This window comes from Augochlora pura, chromosome 2, assembly GCF_028453695.1.
Source record: "Augochlora pura isolate Apur16 chromosome 2, APUR_v2.2.1, whole genome shotgun sequence".
Lineage (NCBI taxonomy): Eukaryota > Metazoa > Arthropoda > Insecta > Hymenoptera > Halictidae > Augochlora > Augochlora pura.
In genome coordinates this window covers 20342928-20360539 of record NC_135773.1, presented here as the reverse complement: position 1 = coordinate 20360539, position 17612 = coordinate 20342928, and the positions used below count along the sequence as shown (strand labels likewise).

The 17612-nt window shown below is 32.9% G+C and overlaps 2 protein-coding genes across 3 annotated transcripts; one reads left to right on the top strand and one right to left on the bottom strand.

The window, feature by feature from the left end:
• The first annotated feature begins 15 nt into the window (after positions 1–15).
• Positions 16–1558, top strand: Ciapin1 (cytokine induced apoptosis inhibitor 1). The gene is made up of 6 exons (XM_078196491.1): positions 16–252; positions 450–760; positions 830–974; positions 1041–1153; positions 1236–1359; positions 1438–1558. The coding sequence occupies exons 1-5, from the start codon at positions 102–104 to the stop codon at positions 1344–1346; spliced, it is 831 nt and encodes a 276-aa protein (XP_078052617.1). The 5' UTR covers positions 16–101; the 3' UTR covers positions 1347–1359; positions 1438–1558.
• Positions 1438–16680, bottom strand: Cue (Low-density lipoprotein receptor repeat domain-containing protein cueball). Of its 2 annotated transcripts, XM_078196488.1 has the most exons (8): positions 16270–16680; positions 10182–10394; positions 7784–7967; positions 6964–7566; positions 6318–6635; positions 6031–6244; positions 5053–5144; positions 1438–3484 (listed from the first exon to the last, which is right to left on the bottom strand). In XM_078196488.1, exons 1-8 carry the CDS (start codon positions 16349–16351, stop codon positions 3406–3408), a joined length of 1785 nt encoding a protein of 594 aa, XP_078052614.1. In that variant the 5' UTR covers positions 16352–16680; the 3' UTR covers positions 1438–3405. The 2 variants fall into 2 exon arrangements, with proteins under 2 accessions (XP_078052614.1, XP_078052616.1); XM_078196490.1 differs by lacking the exon at positions 5053–5144.
• Positions 16681–17612: the final 932 nt, after the last annotated feature.

Below are 17612 nucleotides of genomic sequence, written 5' to 3'. Positions count from 1 at the left end.
TATTAATTCAAATTGTCAGCTGACTAATGTGCAGTGCGCAGATATTATTTGCATTTATTTTCAAACAGATTTTTTATTGAAATTTGTTACTGTTTCACAAAATGACGTTCTTTAAAGAAAACAGCAGTGTTCTTTTAATTCTAGATCATGAAATTTCAGAAAATACCGTCACAGATTTAATACTAGAACTAAAAAAACCTTTAAAAAATACCGAACAGCTGACTATTGTACCATCAAACGAATTAGATACACGTAAGTACTTAATTGTATGTATCGGTGATTAATTGTTTAAGAAATTGTCAAAAATCAGGATTAAGTAATTTAAAATTCTTTAATAACTTCTTTGAAATTATCATTTCAAAGAATTAATTAACTATTAGTATTAATTGTTAGTGAAAGTATGGAAACAAATATTTACATCATATTATACATGTATGTATTATTTACAGGTTGCAACAATCTACCTTCTTATGACATCATTATTTCCGTGTTCAAGCAATCATATCCTAATTATGAAAGACATTTAGAAAAATGTATTAAATTAATGAAACCAGCTGGTACACTAATTAATTATGAGTCATTGAAAGAAGAGAAAGATGCACAATCTGTATATGACAAAAGAATATCAAATGTAAAATTAGCTGGTCTCAAAGTAATATCACCTGGAAACTTAAATATTGAATTGAAGAATTTGTTACGTAATGTATACAAAGACATAGATAAAGTGATTGAAATAGTGGCAGAAAAACCCTCATTTGAAGTAAACTTTTCTATTATTTACCTCTACGTTATTATAATATACGATTTAACATGTTTCAATATGATATAGATTGGTTCTAGTGTGTCACTCAATTTTGGACAAGCAAAACCTAATATTTGGAAGTTAGACATTGCTGATGAGGAAGAATTAATTAATGAAGATGATCTTCTTGATGAAATGGATGTGCTAAAACCTGACGCTTCAAGTCTGAAAGGTAGAGACATTGATATATTTGCATAGTTTACCTATAGAAGCATTAATCATTGTAATTCTGTTTCAGTTTGTAGTACAACAGGTAAACGGAAAGCATGTAAAGATTGTTCATGTGGTCTGGCTGAGGAATTAAGTGGAAAAACCGTGGAAGAAAAAACTGTAAAATCTTCCTGTGGAAATGTATGCAATATCATACTGATGCTCTATTTGCAGGAGGAAGTGTGAATAGAAAAAATTAATATAAATTTTATGTATTTTACAGTGCTATCTTGGCGATGCTTTCAGATGTGCCAGTTGTCCTTATGTAGGTATGCCTGCATTTAAACCTGGCGAAAAAATAGTATTACCTGCAAGTCAATTAAGAGTGGAGTAGTGAAAAATTCTTTGTAAGTTAAATAAGGACATCTTTTTATTTGCATGTAACTGTTATAATAAGAATTTCATTATTGATATGTTAATTGCAGTAATCCAATTTAATATAAAATAATTTTATTTACTGTTGGTGGACCTACGAAGTAATTGTATTTAAAATATAAATATTGAAATAGTGTACTTCTATAATAAATATATGCAAAACAAATGCTAATATTTAATTCATTTTATTTCCATCTGTATACAATGAAATTTTATTTTCTTGACTGTAATAGAATGATACAAAACATTTCAGATGTAAAGTACTTTTAGCATATTAATGAGAATCACTGTATTTTCAAGACTAATGTATCATTGAAAATACTACAGATTTATAAAGAAATATTAACAATTTTTGGTATATTTATTAAGCACATCATAAGAACAATAAAATAACTCAAATTTTTGGTATTTATCAACTTTATATTAAGTACAAACACAAGAAATATAACAAAATACATATATTAGCATTTTGTTGTTTGTGAACTATCCAAAAACGACTCCATACCAGGGAATATAAATATTTCACTAATAAAGTCACTATCCCGTCTCTGGGGATGAGTGCACGCGAAATGCTTACATTCCAAATATAATATTTAACATACGTCACTTGTATCATTCTATTCGAACATATTACGCCATTTAACGAATCATACAAACATTTTATACATAAAACTGTGTACTAAAGTCTAAAAGCAAAGATCACTATGTTCCAAAATCAATAACATTTTTCCTCTGTCAAAATAATTTTCATTATACGCAGAACAAAATGTAATTATCATGTACTTAACTTGGTTTGCTTTTCAGACAATAGGAACGTTATTTCATCGGACTAACATACTATAAACGAAAGATACAAAATTCGGTACCTATAGTTGATACCTTTTTCTTTTGATGAAATAATGAATTTTGTTTTGTTTGTACATCAAAAAGAAAAACATAGTAACTTATATCATATATTAAGTATATGACAGCATGCAGCTGCATTACGCCATTGCACCACCATCGCTACTTAACTACAATTTGTTTCTTCTTCCGTTTATTCACTGTGCCTTTCATTCAGCGCAGTTACAACGCTTTTACTATTTATATATGACGTTGTATAAATTTAATTTGTAAAACTATTCCGAAATAATAATTTTCAATGAACAACAATTATACTATCGCTAAAGTTAATGATTTTACATGTGACTTTGGTACAAATTTAGGTTTAAATTCTATGTAGCTGTTGTTATTTAGAATGATTATCTAGTTTAGAACATAAAGAGAGCTGTAGAAAGTACAGTTTGACACTTAAATATTGGAAGAAGTGGTTACACAACATAATGTAATGTTTCAGAGTGAAACGCATCAATCGTCCTGTAGAAGCTACTTTTGCTTCAATTTTTATGTGGTATACCTATCTCTACGGAGCCCGTCAAATTGACGGGTTAGCTGATTACGTAAATAATCCTTATATATTTGCTTCGTTTGTAAAATTATTTCTCCAACAGTAAATATAAGAGTGAACGAAAAGTCTGAGATGCCTCAAACTCATTGTATCTCAATAGTGGATCGATAATGTGATACATATAAAGTAAACTGTTTGGCCTGGGTGGCCCGTTTTGTGTGATTAAATGTCGTATCGAAAAGATATTCGGTTCATGTGTTGGTTCAATATAACAACACATATAAACAATTTTCAAAGCCGGCGACAGCCGACGTTAGACTGCGGTGGCACGAGCTGGTCTTCAATATAGTTTTTGCAGTGACAGTGATAAGAACATTTTTCGAAGACAGTGTGCAAAAGTTCCGGTTATTGTAGTCCCCGCTTATTGTAAGTATTTACAATAGGGTAATTGAATTTGGGCACAGATTTTTTACTTTCGCCGACCACCCTTTTCTAGCAATAATAGCGTGAAAGCGGGGTGTCGCCGGTGGCCCCGATGGCCTCCTTTTTTATAATATTTTAGATTTGGCAGCGATAAACGGGTGGATACTGTATAGAGAGTGTACCGGATCCAAAATATCCAGAAAAGAGTTTATATTTTATCAAAGTTCAGCCGTTTCAGTTCTGCCACCTTCAACATCAGGTGTCCGAAAAAGTTGTCAAATGGGCTACTGCAATAAAAATAAAATCAGTAGTTGCTGTATGTATTGCAAGAAGATCGTATGCGAAAAATGCACAAAAGAAATTCAAAACATATGTAAGAAATGTGCTCGATAAAAATGTTCATCCTGTAGCGTTTACACTATTGTCATCATTTCTGTGATAAAAACAGATTTTGACTTATTAATATTTTATTTTTACATGAAGCTTTATATTGTTCAACTCAGACTTAGTTTGAATAAATTGATTTTTTAAAATAAATACGTATTTTCATCTACCCGTCAATTTGACGGGTGCCGTAGAGATAGGTATATAAGAAACGCCCGTAAATCTAGTGTTAAATATGTAATTGTTTACGTTTTATCCAGAAAATTAAGATATTACTAAGAATCAATCCAGTTTGCAAAAAACTTCGTCATATGTATTGTACTCTCTAGATTTATGAATGTTTGTTATACATGTAAATGATCTTATTAAATCGAGTTGTAAATATCCGATTTTCAAAAGTTCATAATCTACATACATTGTGATTTTTCATGAGTAGCAATGAATTTTTTTCTACATTTAAGAGTTGCACTGTCGCTGTAACTTACAAGCGCTCGTCCCTGTATGTATATATAAAATAACGCTATACAAGATTTATACAAATAGCTGCAGTTCTTTTGTAAATAATGTTACCTATATATTACGTTGAATGGCTTTTTTAAATCTGCCTGCACAATATTTTTATGATCTTGATGTATGTAAGCAAATTGTATAGGTACTTTTAATTTTATATAATATAGAACTCGATCTAATACATAATAAAGTACAAGAACAAATGCAAATGTACTCAATGAAATAAGAAAAGTAATAAAATAAATATTTATTTTGGTGGCAATGTAATGATTGACAATTTATTGTGTGAATCATTAAGCTCGATCAATCTTAATAAAAAATCTCCAATTGTTTTTGTACAAACGCAATGTTTGTTAAAATCTCGTGATCTACAACCCTCTAGGAATGTACTCAATAGTACGTTGAGCAATTATTAAAAGTCTAGCAATTAAGGCAGTTTTTTCCATGTTTCCTTCTATTGCAATCAGTTTTCATTTTTGGTGCAATCTGCTTCAAAACGTGTTTCGTTACTGTTAAAACATTTACAAGACTGAAGTAAATGTCATAAAAAGAAACTATTAAGGGAATTAGAAAGTATACATACAATACTTAAGAATTCTCCGTTTCTTCGCACACCCTTGTCCACGTTATTAAAAGTACAGTGGAACTTAATTGCTTTGTTTTCTTATTACAAAATATAACAAATATATCTTCAAAAAAAAAGATTATTTTTTTGAATAGTTGTTTCAAATAATCCTCATATCAACACAACCTCATACATCATATAACATAATTAAGAGTCTCTAAAAAGACCTTTGGTTTTCGTTTGCTGACTGTAATAAATTCAACAATACTACGGTACGAGGTGTTATGTACAAACGCCACGTTCTGCGAGGTTAAAATTCCTACGAATTTCGAATGAAATCCGTAAAAACTTTGACAATTAACGTATTGAATTATTACTTGATGCTACCATACATACTTTTCCATATTATTAAGCAAACAATTTTTCTCTTCTTTCCGAATACCTTTCCTTCCCGACATAGCAGTACTTAACTTTGGTTCGGAACATGGCTGGAAAAGAATAAAATTTCCAATAGAAATTCATAAATTCGACTTCCAAACATTTTTAACGATACAAAAAGCATGATCTAATAAATCGCAAAAAATTCTCAAGATGCAGCAAAATGTTAATATTTTCTATTTATTAGGTTCATATGTCAGTTTGATTATAGGAATATTAATATAAAAAAAAGTTCCATCTAGTTTTAATCATTCTTATTAAATGAGGCAATATAACTGGAGCATATGTTTGCTTTTCCAATTTACGAAAAATTCAGCATGATATGATAATTATAGAAAATTGAAATTCATTTAATATTTTCATGGATATTGTTATCATAGTTTTAAAAACATTCTTTTTTCGTGCCATATTAAAAACAGTTTATGTCGATATATTAAATTACAGAAGACAGTAAGTAGTATAATAAAAAGTCATGCAAAAACGCTTCATAAACTGGTATTAAAAAAGTAAAAAATTCGTGGACATAAGCAACATATTTGAACTAAAATACTGCCAAGGTTAATAAGTAATTGATGAATACTATGCTACAGTCTTACTTATAATTTTATGTTAAATACTGAGTACCTTAGGTAATAATAACCTTTAGTTATAATTATATGAAAGCTATATTAAAATAAAAAAATAGGTAAACTGTAATACTGTCATTGTTTTGTTCGTTTTTGCAATGTAGGGTGTGTATGAACGTCGACTGTAAAAAGCTTTGCATGTATATGTAGAAAAAAAATTCGCCACTCATGGTACTGGATTGGTATTGTAAGTCAGATCTAACATTAGTTACTTAAAAGTTAAAATATTCAGGCCAATGACTAAAACTGTATCATAAATCCATGTCATGCACATAAATGTGTCTTATGATTTAACAGATGCTTCACTCACAGTTTCACAGATATTCATGTTGCAGCACTCTGCATCGAAAATATTTTCGCTCTGAATGCTCGGTCGTCTGCGTAATTTATTCACATAAAAACTAAGTACGATTATTATAACTATAAATACAGTAGTAAGTACGCCAAAAATGATTAATATTTTGTACTCATTGGATTCCTTCATCATGACCATTTGTGCACTGGCTTCGTTTGTTTCATCACACCTGCTCATGGAAAACAATTTTTATTAAAATTCGACGATATGAATGAAACACAAGCTTAATATAAAAAATGTACCTGCAGTTAATTACGCTAATATATTTAGGAACTGATTCAGTTTTTGCACAATAGATCTCGCACACTTTTGAGGTATTACTGAGATCTTCGCATCGAGATCCTTCTGAATATTTACATTCACAAACTGGTCTTTCATTTTGGACGGAGCACTGACCATCATGCAAACAATAGTGTCTGCATGGGTCAGTTATGCATCTTGATCCAACAAATGTACCACTGCATTTACAGATGGGTAATCCATTGTGTTCATCTATACTGCAGCTACCTTGGAGGCAGTAATTGTGGCAGAGATCTATCTCACAATATTTACCAATAAACCTAAAGTATACGTATTTATTACCGATTGCATAAAGCTGTGATTACTTACTTATCTTCACTGAATATTAATTAAGAATAATAAAATATGAAAAAGAACTACGATTTTCCTATTTTATATATGACATGATCATTACTCTTATAACTTTTATTTCTTTATCATAGTATGGCTCCAATTACCACCCATATAATATATATTGCTGATGTAGCAGCAACTCAGAGTTTTGAACAGTTATATTCTTGATTACATCTCATACTTCTTTTATCTTGTTATGGAAAGTATTATTTTCTTATCGTTGCAGCAGAATATTCTTTACATCTTAGAACTTACCCACGCTTGCAGTGACAACTACTATCAGTCTCGTTCCTGACTCCCTCGTTAAGGCAGTAGTTTGATTTCTCAGTGATAGATTCTGACTCTTCCGTCATGGTGATTGCTAAATTGTTACGTAGCTCTACATCCTTCATAAGTTTATTCATTTCTTGCTCTCTTGCCAGCTCTTTGCAATCAGAGACTATCCCGGTACTGTACCGTGTGACTATCCCATGTACATTATTTTTATATTGCCCGTGATAGGTTGCGAACTGTGAAGGAAGACCCGAGGAATCCCCATTCTTCGGGTACGACCATATCCATCTGTGCACCCAATCGGACCAGTATATCGTGTCGCGGCCCACGGCGATGTAAACCATTTGTTGATAGTCTACGCGAATTACCACCTCGCGATCGGTACCATCAAGATTGCAGCGTTCGATCTTGCTGTGCACAGTACTGTCAGCGTCAGACCAGTAAAGCTTCTCTTCGGCATGATCTATGGCTATCGCTATTGGCTTGTTCATATTACCTTCAACAATGGTAATTCGTTCGCTTCCGTTTAAATTCGAGCGTTCTATGCGCGGATTGTTTTGATCACTATTTACCCAGTATATGTGACTGGAAATAACGTACAATGATCAGATATGCGCGATCACGTATTTGACTCTTGTTAAATCTTGTTTTTCTTTCATATTGCTTTCTTAAAATTTATTTTGTTTCTTTACGGTCGTTCGACCCATGCATTTGACTCGAACGTTGACGAGAATAAAATTTAAAAGGCAGATCAAGAGAGATTTCTGTAACACCCGCGTTTATGTAGAGATGAATGGCACACCTGTTACATGGGTCCACAGCGATACCATGCAGATTCTTGCCCTCTATTTTGTGGAGAACGGTAGGCCTTTCCGGTGGTCCGTCCGAAGGCACGTGCATTCTCATGATCGCTTCTTGTCTGAGGTCGGTCCAGAAAAGAGTTTGCGTCTTATCGTCATAGGCGAGTTCGACGATATAGCTTTCTCCTGATGTTGGGGATAGACAATAAATTATTTGAAACAGTGTAATAGAAGATGCAATGTATTTTCTTAGCAAAATAGTTCTACTTTAAAAAATGAAAATTTCACGCTTATTAAATGTCTGACATATTTTTTCAGAAGATTAATTTTTTTAATTTTTCTTTATCCGAGTATAAATGGTGACCGCTAAAAAGGTACACGTCGATCATTTTTAACGTGAGGCCTTTTTCAAATAGCATTGTTCAGCTGGACCAACAGTTTTTTTAATAATACATCAATTGATATTACTCGTGGGTAAATTACAGTTAAAGAAAATTGAATGATAAACGTCTTAGTTATTTCGCTTTATCACATGATTGCTCGTCTTTGCCGCTGATGAAAATATTTTTCACGTACAATATGTAAATTCGTTTAACATTCGTATATTTCTTATCGAGGGTAAGTAATGTTTCTTAGGAAAAGCACAAGTTCTGACGAATCGAATGTTAACAACATACGGATGTTTTTTTATAAATTCCTGGACTTTTCCACTTCTAATCGGACGATTGCGAAATTAGATGTCTCGTTCCCGTTAGAATAATAAATAATTAAATGCGAATCTATGAAGAGAAGATTCATATAATAAAAATAAACTCAACTGGCCTAATTAAGATAATTTTGATCTCAGATCCTAGTTTTGCTCTTCGTCTATTGAAGATTGTGATAATCCCAACAGTTTAGTATTTTTGTGGCTTCACATGAACCAACACCAATTATAACAGCTTTATAATAATAATAGTTAAACATAATCACACAAAATCTTGTAAATGATTCTAGCACAGGTTCCCGGAGGCGCAACCTTGAATCTCTGTTATCTCAGGATATCTATGCGAGAACCCGAAAAGATAAACGAGGTTTCCTTCGTATCGTGTTGTCAATAGAACTGGTATGCAAATATTTGATTAGAATACTTGTTAGGTTACCGATGTGTATCTTTCGAAAAATATGTAGTACTAATACAATCGTTGCAGGAAAATTAATGCGGAGATTAACAATAAGACATTCCTCGCTATTCGCAATGTTTCCTTTTGCCTGAATGTAATAGTATTAGAGTATACCGGCGTAAAACGTAGTAAAAGTTTATTTCCTGCGACTTCTAGGGACCATAAAAACACAATTTTTACTACGTTTTGGAGATCTTCGATCACTGTGCGATTGTTAACTTAGAGGAAACTAGCGATATTGCCTCAGTCTTTGAAAATAAGTTATTGACTAGCCAATGTATCGGATGCTACAGGATAAGTAACGTTGAACTGGCTGATATCTTTTTCAGCATCGAGAAATGTTACAGGAAAAACAGTTAGAATACTCGACGAATCTACTTCATTCGACGGGGAGAGCGTACATAAATCCAGACAGTAGAAACACGTCGCTTGGCCATACTTGCCGTAGACATAAAATAAATTGTTGGAACGACTTATCTATAAGAACACACAGCTGCATACAAGATATCTTAGAAGTGTTCGAATTGAATAAAATTGGTAATTTCTAATGCCATCTGAAGACACATTTTTCTTAGCTAAGACGTCCACTGTTGTTTTCTTAACGTGTTATGAAACTTAATACTTCGCACTCGAAGCCATTTTAATTGTAAGTTTGAAATAATTTTCCTAGCGTATAGTATTCCCATTCTATGTAATAAAGTGCACTTTCATGCATACGAAATTGATTCTTGTGACCCATATCATCAGTTTCACTATTTAATCATTTTTTAAACATAAACTTTGTTGTTATACAAATTATCCTGGAACGTGACAGTTCAATTCTAGTGGTGCCTTATAGTCATTATAACAGTGCAAAGGGTTAAAATCTATTATAATGGACCGTATTGAACTCTTGCATTTTAAGTAGTAAAATACAGTTTCTTTAAGTATATTACACTAAGCAATTGCGACCGGGGCAGCACTAAACGTGTCAATTTGGCGGGCAACCACATTGTTCAGTGAATAACTAGGCAGCCGTATTCTACGAAGAACAGCTTCAAGTTGCGACACCAGGTGGGCTTGAAAGAAAATCTGAGCGTTATTGGCAATCAGGACACCACGTAACAATCTTGTCGATCATATTACGAACCATTGAAACGTTTTGTCCTTATTCTTTATCTCGCAGTCCGTACTGAGGTGTTTTACAAAACAACGAATAAGAAGATAACGTAAAAGTATTTGCAATTCGTATGGTTACCTTTATATAGCGGCTTCATTGCGGCATCATCCTCCAACAGGTTGCTACTAAACAGACGAACGTCGCTGTCCGTGTCGGAGAGGAATACCGTGTGTGTAGCATCATCGTAGACAAATCCAGCCAGCGAATTAGCTTCCTTGAACTGGATTCGTTTAACTAGCGACTGATTTTGAGAAAAAAATTCGATGTCCTGTCCGATTATTACCGCTAACTCTATAATGAAGACAGAAAGAGAACGGGTGAGATAATTGCACTTCTTTCTATTGAATTTTATATAGCATTCTTTGCACTGATGTACAGTTAGATACAACTAAAATATTATAAAATATAAATCGAATGCAAGTGGTTACATTGAGTTTTGCTTAGGTCTGGCAGAAGCATTTACGAAAATAGTCGATTTTCAGAGTATCTATTTGTGAGAAATTACAATTATAATTATACATATTTTGATGATCTTCCAACCACTCAGATCTGCAATTTGATACGTCAACCACAAAAATTATGTCATTTAGCGCAGTTTTAAAAAAGTTATTGCGTTTCAGTGTAAGCGAATGTATGATGCAAATTATCTCGTTACTGTAGAATGCTAAAGACCATCAGAATTAACTTAATGGATCTACAATCTGTAATGAGTTTTTTCAACCCTGTCTTGTTCTGCGTCTTTTCAATTGCACGCACAAGAAAGATATTAGTATCGGAATATTCTAAATAAAATCACGTGTGAACAATATCAAATTGCAATGATAAGGCGCTGCGAAATAACCTTTCACGCCCAGGATGACACTATTTAATAAAAAGCATTATCTTTCTTCTTCGAATCGAGCAAATGGTTTATACGATTTCATTTTGTATTTACCTCGTATTTTACATATTCGTATGTATGTAGTTAAATACCGCATGGTTGGACGCTTCCCGCGCTTTCATTCGAACCATGGTTCCAGATCTATTCAAAAATTCTTATGCAGCAATTTTGATTTACGCATTGCTTAACTCGCACCAACATTAACCCCTTGCCGTACTTTAACGAGTCAGACTCGTGACGGAGATTTATAATAATAAGAAATTCGTTCCTTTAAGTAGGAATTAAATTTTATTCTCTCGTCACCAATAATTAAACATTCGAGTAGATGTAAGTACACGACAAATATAAAATCTTTTTCTTCCAAGAAATTAGTGCGATCAAAAAAGTTCTAATCATAGTAATTGTAAAGAAAATGGTACGATAAGGGGTTAATCTCTTTCATTGCACCTGATATAAACAGTTGATCATTTGACCTGGTTACTAGCATTCATGCGGAGCTCTGCCATGCGAGGCTCAAAAAGAAAGTGGACACTGGTAGCAATAGCTTTTTTTCTTATCAGATGAACGCTACTCGTTAATCTATTAACAGTAAGTCGCACATCAATAAAGTCACATCATCGTGATAGACAGCTTGTTGAAATGTAACTAAGGAGCATCGTACAATTAAAGGCTGACTGTTATCGCGATCGCTTTATTAGAGTCGTCGATGAGAAGCAATCAAAACATATCAATGATAAACGGCGCTACTATATTTTATAACCATTATGCATGGAGCAGAATGTCCGCATATTTAAAAAATTTCACGACTTCTGTTGGAGTTTTTTAATTTTTATTTACGAACGATTTGTCAAAGTTCGTATAAAAAATAATCTTATATTACCATACATAAATGGGCTATCAAAAAGATAATGAATATAAAAAAATGTCATAGGTTAAAAAATTCGCTTGAAATATTTTTAACCCAAGAAAAACTTTTGCATTATCATTGTGTAAAGCAGAGACAATGTATATTGTATACATACGTGATTAAAATGTTAATTGCGTATACGAGAGAATGAATGGTATTGAATCGAAAGGAAAATAAAAATTATATTTACGCGTTGGTGCTTTTACTATGTTCATTTATTGATTGATACGTTATCTAGGAAAATCCATTCTAATTCAATGGGTCTAAAGTTCATTGCGCCGTAGTAACAAATCAATGGAGTCGCACAGATTTTGCAATTGTAGGAGGGGAAAATAGTAACCTTAACCTGTTGACCTAGCGGCTCATATAATATCCATATGTATATCAATCATTAAATAATTGCAGACGTAAATTTTAAACGAATAGGGAAGTCCGCGTGTATCTCGTTCAGCGGGAAATGTAAATGCGGCCGTGTATCATATTCATGCCGATACGATTATAAAGTCAAATATTGAAATGGATCAAGTACGGCCGGAGATAGGAAAAATCGAGAAAAAGATTAAAGTAAACGACCAATTATCTCGTCGCGTTTTGTTATGTCGTTCCTTGGAAGATGGATAGGGTGGATAATAGATTCAAACCGACCCATGTTCATTTACTTATTAAATCGATCAAAAGCCATAAACAATGTCTGAACTGTAATGAATAAGTTCCACGGAACAATAAAACTATTTAGAAGAAATTTCAAACGAAGTACAAAGACAGCATAGAAGTACAGAGTTTAAAATATTTTAATTTGATGAGATGCAAATTAAAACTCTAATCAAATTTTTATCCACCATACATTCTCGAATATTGAAACCTTGTATTGAAAAAAAAATTAAACCTTGAATAATATTATAAATCTCGTGAATTTACTGAATATACTAATTATACAAAGAAATTGAAAGAGCATTTAAATCAATGCATATAATAAGAGAGACGAAGAGAATTTAAAAATATCAATTTAATGGATTTCGCTTAATAAAACTTATTGAACAGATCATTTTTATTTTACATTGAAAGATTTCTACTCTTTTTTGTCATTAAAGAAACTACAGGCATGGAATAGATATTTAGAAAGTTGTGAACGGCAAAGAGTAGTTTAAAACTACTCGATTAGGATGAAACACGATATTATTGAATCGATTATGAAGGAAGATGGTAAAGTCTACTTGCTCGTCAACGAACACGTAAATGTCACTAATATTAGATCAGTTTCATTAGGAAAAATTCGTTATGCAAGATACGTTATTATAATCTTTATTTTGTCACCGCGGCGAAAGAAAAACACAGACGAATGTGTCGCAGAAATATTCCGACAGTGTAAAAGTTTATCGGGATCGATATAGGTTCGAAAGTGTATCAATTTCTGTTGTTGTTCACGATCGAGTTCGGTCGGGGAAAATCTGAACGCGCAGCGGCGAGGCATTGCAATAATTTGTCGATGTTTTTGCGAGCTGCGCATTAATTGGGTAATGATGTACGACCATCGAGATAATAAAGTTTCTTGTCAATCTGCAACGCGTATTGTTTATACATATAAGATTCGATAATATAAGGAAAATTTATGTTAATGGAGCGCGCTTGCACGGTACAATCGCGTGAATTTAATGAACTTGTCGCGGCAAACAATCACGCCATTTGCCTTCAAAATATGTGACCAAAAAAATTTCTTTCGGCGCATCAAATAATGTCATTTTTAAATATAATTTTTTTGTTATCACTTTGAATTATACATGAAATTATCTTGAAATTATAAATATTCCTTAAAGGTTAAAAGTTTATAATAAATAAATATTCATTTTATTGTATGAATATAATTTGACACTGAATGGTCTCTTTAAATAATTTCCCCGTAACATATTTAAGATTTGTGTGTTTTACGATATTGTACGATTAAATGATTAAATTTAATATAATATGAAAGTCATCTTCGTAATAAGATGTTTTTTTTAATTTTCAAGTACCATTACAAGTGTTGATAAGTGCGTTATCATTATTTTTGGAACTAATAGTACACATTACAGTTTACTATAGCAAATTAATGATTAATTTATAATTGCCATTAATTTATGGAGTTGGTGACACCAATACTAACCTTGACGTCCTACTTCAACCGTTTATCGAAATTATTAAAAGATATATTTGAATAAAGCAGCGATATTACAGTAACAATGTTCTTTTTTGAAAAATACAATAATTGTGTACAGTAATCATAACCATATAAATCATTTTGTCGCGTCTTCAAAAATAATAAATGCATAATCAATTATTGGTAATGAACCATTGCTATCTCATGTTTCTTTATGTACTATCATTAATTTAAAGAAATCGTATGTCTCAAAAATATTGTTATTGCGATATCTGCAATATTTAAATATATCTTAATAATTTCGATAAACGGTTAATGCAAGACGAACTGGACAGTCACCAACTGCATAAATTAATGATAATACATATCCATAACCGTTTATAGAAATTATTAAGATATATTTAAATATTACAGATATCACGATAACAATATTTTTTTGAAAAATGCGATTATTCTACATGCAATTGTAACCATATGAAACACTTTGTCGTATTTCTGAAAATAACAAATGCGTAATAAATTATTGGTATTAAACCATTGGTATTTCATTTATATAGCATAATTTTGAGTGCTTAATAGTGTCGTAACTGGGACAGTAACGATTAATTTTTCTATTTATAGCTTCTATACAAAATAATGTATATTATTAAACAGTAATTTGGTTTTGCTTAAACATTATAAATCGCTCCAATACGTATTATTACAGCATTATTATGTAATTCTTATGTAATACAGTGTCTCGCTGTTATCACTGATTTTTAAACGATGTTGCTGTGTTATGCTTAACCGATAGTCATTGATGTTGACATTTCCCATCGTACAAACTACTAGATAGGTTACGATGGATTCCTATCGAAAAATATTTTCGATGTTACTTTTGAATCACCCTATACAGCGTTCTATTAAAAAAACTATCGGAGAAAATATTTTCATGAATTTCTTATTTAAATAGTATTTTGTCAATTAAATGTTGCGTTAAGTTTAATGAATATTCAATAAATAAAGCAGAAATCAAACCAAATGACCAATTCATTCCTGCTTTCGTATTATTTTTGTTACGGTCTCGGACAGGGTTTGTATTGCCTACCGAAACTTTTTTTATTAATTACTCAGAGGCTTAATTGCACAATATACACATAGTCGCACGTTGACTCGGGAGAAGTTACGGTCTGTCGAAAAAGACCGCGAATTCCAAGGCAACCTATTTGGCCAACAATTACTGAAGTCCACTGTCATACCGTTATCAATTTACAGTTAACGAATTATATAAATCAAACAACGCATCGTAATTACACATTACGATACATATTACACCGTATCAACACTATCGATCTACCTTGACGCATTGAATCCATAAATTATAAATTCGTTTACCCGCGCATTACGTAACCTAATTTTCCAGCACCTTCGAATAGCTAATTAAACAATCAACCCATAGAAAGAGCGCACACAACTGGGATCTTGTCTTCGTTTCGCACGTGCATCAAATTCTTCCGTAACAAGCGTGATCGTGAACGGATTACGAATCCGAACTGAAAAGCGTACGACACGCTTTAGGTTTATTCACTCGAGCATATAATAAGAGAGTCAGCCCCGATGCTTTGTAACGAGATGGGCGAAAAAGTATGCAGTTTACAAAGGTTACGACACGAGGTAATTCGCTTGATGTCCCAGTGAAACATTCCGTTCCATTTCTACATTATGTGTCCCACACGCGCCAGATTTCTATGTATACATGATCTACCGAAGTCGCCGGTGACAGGAGAAACTTGTCATTGAGAATGAATATTTTCGAAAAGAATTCAGATACTGCGTGTCACGAAAATAGGTTTTCGAAACCACTGCTGTTCTACTTTCATTGATACAATTTATTCGTCTATACGGCTATGCGATCGTACGTAACCATTTGACATTCATTACGTAAACAGGTGTAAGGACAAGTAATGCTTTGATTAACGCGATAATAATTTTCCCGATGGTTCTACGATAAATTTCGATGCAATTGAAGGGTCGGTTTCATTCACCTTTCGACCGTGTTTCGTCTTTCAACACGGTAAAGCGATCCTGGAGAAGTGGCGTACGTGACGAAGGAAGCCGCGTGAATGGAGTCGGTTCTATACCACACGACCCGCAACATTGTAATGTTCGAGACAACCTCGTGTTCGTACCGTGTTACCGATGTTATTACGTTAACACGGGACTTTTCGTAACATAAGATCATTTGCTGGATCATCGATTTACTTACCCCACGATTTAGCGTTCGTATTGAGTGCGTGGATCCCGAATACAATCGTTAACGTTACAAATAGATATTCGCGGGATGTCATGGTGCGTAATTATGTATTAGATGAAAAATATTCCAATAAATGTTTTTAAGCCACAATTGGTTGTCGATAAATTACGTCGATCTTTTCCAACTCAAACTTTTTCTCTAAGCTCTCACAGCAATGCGGAACAAACACCACTACACACCCTCCCGCTCGAGCGGCTGTGCGCGAACTGAAGACTCGTGACGACTTCCATATCCATGCCACTGTTAAACCTGAGATTCGGCCAATGGCGTGCCGCACTTTCGCGTTCGGGTTTAGCACATTAATTTGCACAGAAGAATAACTTTAATATTGTTTTACGATAGAGTTGAATGAACTTAATTGGGCGAGCTCGGCGCAGTCTTCTATTAACATTGGTTTATGTGATAATGTCGATACGGATACATTTAAATTGTCCATCGTTCGGATTATGTTAATGCTTTACGTACTTCGTGACACGGCATTATTTTTTTAAAGGTAATGCAGACTGTTCTTCATAATATAGCGATGCCGAATGCTGTATGTAATTGTAATATGTCGTGTTATCTGATATATTAGTTTAGAGTTTAATGAAAGAAAATGCACCTCATAATGCTGAGTTTGCGAATCGGATCACGAATAGTTTTCATAGTGTGTCGTACATGTAGATTGAGTATAGAATAGCAAGTGTAGATTGTGATTCGTCCAACTTTAAACATGCGAAGCATTGGATGAATGCTTGATTTACTATTCCTTTTTGAGACGAGAAAAACATCTGTCTCCATACTAAATTCGGACTCCATTACGACTGTTACCGTTCATTTTATTACATTGTTTGGCAGCCCATCAATTGCAAAGTAATAATAAAATTTTGTACGGTAACATTGTATTCAAGATAAAAATATGTATCATCTATATTATGGAAGTCATTTCAAAATGAATCAATAACATTCAACATGGAATAACCAGTAGAATTAATCAATTTTAACATGAGCAATGATTATTTATGACGTTACGATATCTAATGGTTTATATAATATTAATTCAGGCAATCTTTGTATTTCGCGCGTAAGGCGTATAATGGCGCCATCTCTCGACAAATTATATACTCGTAAGAGACTATCGTCTTGTCATTCTTCGTCTATGTTTTACCCCTATGTTTGTAGGACATCCACTTTATAGAATGACAGCCAAAATGAAATTGCAAATAAGTACGTTTTAATATTAATATAATGTGGTATTTCCGAAGTAACGTCAAACAGATATTGGTATATGTTTCAACACTTTGCCACACTATTAT

Excerpts from the sequence above, each read along its gene's own strand:
- Cue (XM_078196488.1), bottom strand. The coding sequence starts at position 16,351 with ATGACATCCCGCGAATATCTATTTGTAACGTTAACGATTGTATTCGGG. Across the intron at positions 6,636-6,963 it reads AGTTGTCACTGCAAGCGTGG|GTTTATTGGTAAATATTGTG; the intron begins GTAAGTTCTAAG and ends CGTATACTTTAG. Across the intron at positions 5,145-6,030 it reads ACATGAATATCTGTGAAACT|CCATGTTCCGAACCAAAGTT; the intron begins GTGAGTGAAGCA and ends ATTCTTTTCCAG.
- Ciapin1 (XM_078196491.1), top strand. The coding sequence starts at position 102 with ATGACGTTCTTTAAAGAAAACAGCAGTGTTCTTTTAATTCTAGATCAT. Across the intron at positions 761-829 it reads CAGAAAAACCCTCATTTGAA|ATTGGTTCTAGTGTGTCACT; the intron begins GTAAACTTTTCT and ends AATATGATATAG. Across the intron at positions 1,154-1,235 it reads TAAAATCTTCCTGTGGAAAT|TGCTATCTTGGCGATGCTTT; the intron begins GTATGCAATATC and ends TGTATTTTACAG.